Source organism: Triticum urartu, chromosome 6A (genome assembly GCF_056163025.1).
Source record: "Triticum urartu cultivar PI428250 chromosome 6A, HENAU_Tu73, whole genome shotgun sequence".
NCBI classification, from domain to species: Eukaryota; Viridiplantae; Streptophyta; class Magnoliopsida; order Poales; family Poaceae; genus Triticum; species Triticum urartu.
The window spans coordinates 496,097,281-496,104,939 of NC_141878.1; the positions used below are offsets into that span (position 1 = coordinate 496,097,281).

The window sequence follows — 7,659 nt, forward strand, 5'->3', positions numbered from 1 at the left end:
CCGTTGCGACGACGTCCACTCTAGCACTGGCGCAAAGATTGGGAGGTAGTCCAGGAGTGGATGCAGATTGTGGTCTGCATCGACGACATCTGAAAGATGGTGGATCATGTGCTGGGTTCATGGTACAAGGATGACAGGTATGGTTTCCTCCTCTGACGTCTTAGTCATGTGGGGATGCCGGATCTGGAGTTCGATGACGTATCCGGGGTGTTGCTCCGGTCTGATTCGTTCAACGGTAATGGTTTTGTCTTTGGCGAGCCACCTTGGAGGTCCGCAAAGCCGTTTATCAGCGATGGAGCCGCGTCGACCCCGGGTATGGAGGTGATCCGTCATTATTCCCTTTGATGACTGCTTTGGTGGTGCCAAAGGCAGGTGACGGGTGTTGGTGTCAACCTTAGAGGTTTCTCCGGTCTTGTTTGTAATTTTACTTCTTGGTTGTTGTTCCTTTATGCAAAGACTAGCGTTCTATTATTTGTTCAGTTTTGTCAGGTCGGTATGTACATGATTTGTATTATGATCCTTATGTTATAAGTGAGACACGTATACCATGCAAAAAAAAGATAGGAGACATTTCTCGAGATAGTCTCAGTACTTGGTTTAAATTCGAATTTTGGAACCGGAGATCTAAAGAAACAATTTTTTTTATCCAAACAGGGCTTTGGAAGCCCATGAGAGGTGTCGTACATGGTGAAATGGTGGGCCTAGCGACCGGGCCTAAACCCTGACGCGAACGGCGCGGGCGAGCGAGCATCGCCGATCCGAGGCGGCCACTGCGCCCGTCTCACTCTCTCTCTCACCCGCACTCCCACCGTCCCACGACGCGATCCCCTCTCCCGTTTCCACCCCCCAACTCCTCCTCCCTTCCGCCCGAGAAATCCCAACCATTTCTCCGCCTCCGCCTCGGCACGCGGCCGCCGGCACACGCTGCGCAGGTAAGCCCCAGCCCTCCCTCCCCACTACGCGCACCTCTCAGACCGGGACGCCCGCAGCTCGCGTCGCTCGGGCCTCCTATCAAATCGAGCAGACCGCGCTCTCCTTCTGCCAGATCTCGATCTCGCGCTAGGGTTCCTCGGCTCACGAGCTCGAGCGGGCGTTAATTTTTTCATGTTGCTCTCGCAGGGAGTGGGAAAGGGCGCGATGGAGGATGACTCGCCGGCGACGAAGACGGTGAAGGGCGCCGTGACGGGCCTGGCCGCGGGCACCATCTGGGGCACCATCGTCGCCACCTGGTACGACGTGCCCCGGGTGGAGCGCCACGTCGCGCTCCCGGGCCTCGTCCGGACGCTCAAGATGTGCGGCAGCTACGGGGTCACTTTCGCCGCCGTCGGAGGGCTCTACATCGGCGTGGAGCAGATTGTGCTGAGCCAGCGCAAGAAGCGCGACTTCGTCAACGGGGCCATCGGCGCCTTCGTCTCCGGCGCCACCGTCTATGGCTACAGAGGTTAGATACAGGCTCTCGCCGTCCTCCAAAGTTGCGCGTGCAACTTGGTTTATATATCCTGCCAACTGATCACACGTTGAGATTTGCATTCTCTAATGGATAGTGATAAACTGGGGGGTTGCGTTATTTCTCTGTGTTTCTGGTCAGTATTCAATGCAGTCATGTGGGTATCAACCTGCATTGTGTTCGAATGGTACTGATTATGTTAATAAGATGATCTATTTTGCACGAACTGGGTTCTGTTAGATCGGTAAGTTTAGTTATATTTTGAGGGATTATCATTGACGAAAGGTGTCATAAGAAGATATGCACTATGATTGGTTGATTGAATGACATTGCTTGTTCTCAGACAATCACTGCCATCAGATCATAGGTTCAAATCACTCAAACTTTGCCCATTTTGAAATGCAGTTCAGCTGTAAGTACTTGTTCCTATTGCAGCTTGATGAGATGATTTTCGCTAGGTCCTTGTATCAATGAAAGTTTTATTTCCACGCATAATAATAGAAGTTTGTTGGTAAACCTGAATAAACTGATGAGCCTTATACTTATATAGTTCAATCAGATGTTTGTTACAATCTTAAATATCTTGAATGTGTTCCTCCTTTTTAAATGATACTTGGAGAATCACATTAAATGAAAGAGTGATTAGCTTATTTAAGGAACAGTTACTTAGATATCTCATATCTGGAGCATTTTGGATTGGCCCATCCTAATATTGGATGATGGCATAGTTTATGCTCCTATATGTAGTTGGCTTCTGGTGACTACACAGTAAGAGCTATTGTGTGGACAGATACGGGTCAGACATGTATAATGAATTTCACAATTCACATTAGACTTGCCATGTTTTCGTAAAATGGGTTCCCTGGCTTAGCTCTTGTCGTATTAAGCTAAAGGCCTAAACAGTTTTATTCTAACTGGGGATGGTAAGCTAAGACTCACCGAGAATAGTGTTTGAATCCAATTTTGATATGTAGTATTTTTGGAGTTCGTGGGTACTATGGCTTCCAGAGATATATGTTATTAACAAATTCCAGAGGTTTACGAAATCATAGCATTGTAAATACTAATGATATTTAATGATTTTTGAAGTGTGCTGAATAGCTTTAAAAAAAACTGAAGTTAAGCCTCCAAAGTCCAGTACATCTCTTGATGGTCATGTTTGCATCCACTTCAGTTTTATGTTCTTTTTTCTTCATAAATAAACCTAAAGCACAGGAAAAGGAAGCATATCATATTCCCTGTGTTAGATATATTTATTATATTTAACTCGAAAAAGTATGTGGGTACAACTAACTGTATGATAACTTATGCGCTCGGTTTTGTGTACAGACCTTTATCGATATTGAAGTTATTATGAAAACTTAAAACTTGAATGTAGATATTGTTGTGGAACATGGGCTTTTAAACAACAGATTGTTATCTTAGCTACACTCTTAGACATAACACTATACTCCCTCTGTAAAGAAATATAAGAGCGTTTAGATCACTATATATTTCTTTACGGAGGGAGTACTAATTCCTGCAACTACCAAACACATTGGACTTGTCTCAATACTGTGAAAAAACTGTGGTTCTCATAAATACCTTGAAAGTGTTCCTCCTTTTGTAATGATATTGGAGAACCACACTAAATTAAAGTATGATTCTCCTGTTTGAGGAACAGTTACTTAGATATGTCAGATCTGGAGCATTTTGGATTGATCCATCCTAATACTGGGTGATGGCATAGTTTATGCTCTAAACGCTCCTATATTTCTTTACGGAGGGAGTACCAATTGCTGCAACTACCAAACACATTGGACTTGTCTCAATACTGTGAAAAAACTGTGGTTCTCATGAATACCTTGAAAGTGTTCCTCCTTTTGTAATGATATTGGAGAACCACACTAAATTAAAGTATGATTGTCCTGTTTGAGGAACAGTTACTTAGATATGTCAGATCTGGAGCATTTTGGATTGATCCATCCTAATATTGGGTGATGGCATAGTTTATGCTCCTATAGTCATTGGCTTCTGGTGACTACGCAGTAAGAGTTATTGTGTGGACAGATACGGGTCAGACATGTATACTGTATTTCACAATTCACATTAGACTTATCATGTTTCCACAAAATGGCTTGAAAGTGTTCCTCCCTTTGTAATGATATTGGAGAACCACACTAAATTAAAGTATGATTCTCCTGTTTGAGGAACAGTTACTTAGATATGTCAGATCTGGAGCATTTTGGATTGACCCATCCTAATATTGGGTGATGGCATAGTTTATGCTCCTATAGTCATTGGCTTCTGGTGACTACGCAGTAAGAGTTATTGCGTGGACAGATACGGGTCAGACATGTATACTGCATTTCACAATTCACATTAGACTTGTCATGTTTCCGCAAAATGGCTTCCCTTGCTTAGCTCTGGTTGTATTAAGCTCAATACTTAAAAATATTTTCCTAACCAGGGATGGTGACCTAAGATTAACCAAGAATAGTATTTGAATCCAGTCTTGATAAGTTATATTTTTGGAGTTTTTGGATACTATGAGTTCCAGAGATATGCCATGGACGAACCATGACTAGGTTTCAAGATCTTCTGGGTTTCAAGTCTAGCCTACCTCAACTTGTTTGGAACTGAAAGGCTTTGTTGTTGTTGTTGTTGTTGTTGTTGTTGTTGCCGGGTTCCAGAGATATATGTTATAGAAAAATTCGAGGTGTTTGGATACAACAAACTCCAGAGTTTTATGATATCATAGTGTGGTAAATACTAATAATATTTAAATATTCTTGGAAGTCTGCTAAACTGAAGTCAAGGGTACAAAATTGAGTACGTTTCTGGATGATCATGTCTGCATCCACTTCAGTTTTATCTCCCTCTTTTCTTCAGAAATTAACCTAAAGACCCGAAGAAGGAAGCAGATCATATTCCTACGTTAGATATATTTTATTATATTTAACTATAAAAAAACATTTCTGCGTACAACTAGCTAGATGATGACTTGTGGACATGGTTTTACCACTGCGCCAGGCCCGCCCTCCTTATTGTTATAACTTGAATGTAGATATTGTTGTTGAGCATGTGCTTTTAATCAGAGTAACAACAGATAGTTGACCTTCCTACACTTTGGACATAACACTATTACTAAATACTGCAACTATCAAACACATTGATCCTGTCTCAATACTATAAAAAAATTGGTTCTCATAAACTGTTGTATTTCATGGGAAACTGATCAATGATCATTGTTTATGAATATTGAGATTTTTAAGTACTGAATCATCCAAAGAGGGCCTGTGCCTTTTTACCTAACGATCAAGGTGCCGCAATGATGTTTTTTTACAACTAGGTGCAGCAATGATGTTAATAAGCCATTTGCCTTTTAATGAATCTGAATTAGATAGGGCTAAACTAGATCTTATCCTCTGGCAGCCTATTAGACTCATGGAATCGGTTTGAATCATGAGATCATTATTTATGTATGTTTGCCATGCCATAGAATAACACTGTCCTAGTGGCATGTATGGAGCACGAAAAAAACTAACAGAGTCCAACTCTGGTGTTATGTAGCATGTTGCATGGCTCCTGATTAATCTGCATAATATCACGGATTCTATTTATGCAACTTGAAGAACCCAAGTGCTATTATTCCAGATCATGCATGTGGGCATCAGAAATATGAATCCAGTTACCGCTAAAGATCCCTTGCAGAATTTTGATATTGGATCCAGTGACAAATAGTCATCTAGGATATCCCAGTCAGATAGATCATATTCCACAAACTGTCAACATTATTCCAATCAGTCACCACTGCATGTGAATCCACTAGTCTAAGTCTTGGTATGTGCCCCATCATGTTAGTTTCATGATCATGTCGACAACCTCTTTATTAGTGTAATTATATTCATATGCACAAGTATTATTGTCTAGGAAGACTTCTAACTGTGCCAATTGACAGGAAAGAGCATTAAGTCTGCCCTCATTGGTGGTTCTAGCCTGGCATTCACATCTGCCATCCTGGACGTTGGTGGTAATACTACCAGAGTGGACAATGGCAAAGCGTACCATGCATACACAACGGAAAAGAAGCCCGAGCCTGCGCATTGACCAAGGTTGTTTACTTGTAGCACAAATCATGCAAACCAGCTCGGTGAATTTTTGAGCTGATGCGTGCTGTTATGTCTGTTTTGCTGATGCACCTAGTTCCTTTGCAAAGCTGTAGTAACTTGTTTTGCTCGAGGGCAATACAACAGACCTGGAATAAATATCTTGTTTTATTTTGCTTCATCATTGGTTATGATAATAATCACATGTGACACAATATTGTTACCCCAACCCTTGATTGAAGTTGCGGTTTTACGAAATTTGTTCTATTGCTTCAAGCATCAAACAAAGAGTCAGAAAGTCTCTAGTTGCTGAACTATGTTGTGTTGGAACTTTATGATGATTTTACGTCCAGCTTGGGTAATACATCATACTTTGATAGCTTGATGATCTGTTGGGAAAACCTTATAAAAGCTGTAGTATCAGCGTTTTGCGTAGTATTTTTTTTCTTCAGAATTCTTGCAGTCCACATTTGACTACACCAGTAATAGGATAGTTGTATGCTTAGTAAATTCATGGCACCAGTGGTACAACGAACTGGGCTGCGGAATAAGAACACCTGTACTTGGGTTGATGAACCCCCTAGCTATCTTGTGTGTAATCTTTGTGTAATCTCGTGAGCGATGTAACTATTACTCCCTCTGTAAAGAAATATAAAAGCGTTTAGATCACTAAAGATACATGCTTTCCCACAAAAAAAAAATATGTGTAAAGAAACAAGCTGGGGCTGCCTTTAACAAACGCACCTTGTCCAACCCCTTCAATTCTGGATTTCGTCTGCTCCATCCTTTGCCATTTCTCGGAGGATCTCTTATCATTCACTGATTTTCTTATCTGATTCTTTTTAAGAAAATTTCTCGCAAGATGGACGTCAATGTGACTGGCAAACTAGTTACCCATTTAGCAAAGAAGCCTGGTCCTTGGTTCTGTTGTTGTTCAGGGTTAGACATCAAAGGCTTTGCATTTGCAGCAGGCCTATTGTAGTTGTAAGGGCCTCCATCTCTAATGGCGTACCCCAAATCGCTCGCAAATGTCTGAACCATTTTTTACCATTCAATGCGATGCGCGTACCTCGGCAGACACGTCTGCGTGTAAATTAAGTAGCTAAGGTCTAGTGAACCTATTTAAACAAGGATATGTTGATCCTTCTCTGTCGACTTTCCCACTAGAAACCCAAAAAGGCCAACTCTACATACGTCGGCAGACACGCCCACGTGTAAATTAAGTAGCTAAGGTCTAGTGAACCTATTTAAACAAGGATGTGTTGATCATTCTCTGTCGACTTTTCCACCAAAAACCCCCAAAACTCAACTCTGCCTTACGTAAAAGAAATTAGTACGATTCACTTCTGGATTTGATATTACTGCTTATACCAGGTGTTGGATATACACAAACATTTTGTAATATTAGTAAGAGGAGGAAGGGTTAAGTATCTTTGAACTCGGTGTGAGATATCGCATTATTTGAGCTGGATGCAGTCACTGTAAAGAATCATCAACAAGGACGTTCTCGTGCGTTGTAGATTCTTGTTCAAGACTTGTATCATTTGATGGTGCCATGTGAATCAAGCAACAAGGAGAAGGACCCAATAACAAAAATTTCATAAAGGGACTAGAGTAGACTACCACGAGACAAAAGATCTTCTTTCTAAAAAGATACGATGCTTGCAAATGTCTAAACCATTTTTTGCCATCCAACGTGATGCGACATATGTCCGAAGACACGTCCGCGCATCTGAATTTTCGCAAACCAAAAGCAAAATTGTCCGCGCATCTGAATTTTCGCAAACCAAAAGCAAAATTGTGGGATGTTTGCGAGAGTCCGGATGTCCGCTTGACCAACCAAAAGCCACCATGCACCCCACGCCACAACCCCTCTCTCCTCTCCGTCTGAGTTGGATGGCTGAAGGCCGCCGCTGTTTGGTGAAAGGCCATTGCTAGTTTTTTTTTAAGTTATTAGAGGCAGACATTTGAGATATAGGGTTGGATGGCGACTTCCGTATTCAGGTCCGTGAACGCGTCAGTTTAGTGTGCCTGATTTACGACATGACTTGGAGATACTCTAATCTTCTCAAAATGAAAACTACCGCGAGGATGTCTGGTGCCGAAGCAAAAACGTATTACAAT

The 7,659-nt window shown here is 41.9% G+C and overlaps 1 protein-coding gene across 1 annotated transcript; it reads left to right on the forward strand.

Annotated features, from left to right (window-relative positions):
* The first annotated feature begins 753 nt into the window (after positions 1–753).
* LOC125514370 (outer envelope pore protein 16-3, chloroplastic/mitochondrial) lies at positions 754–5,793 on the forward strand. Its single transcript, XM_048679679.2, has 3 exons — positions 754–932; positions 1,120–1,441; positions 5,388–5,793. Exons 2-3 carry the CDS (start codon positions 1,138–1,140, stop codon positions 5,534–5,536), a joined length of 453 nt encoding a protein of 150 aa, XP_048535636.1. The 5' UTR covers positions 754–932; positions 1,120–1,137; the 3' UTR covers positions 5,537–5,793.
* The last annotated feature ends 1,866 nt before the right edge of the window (positions 5,794–7,659 follow it).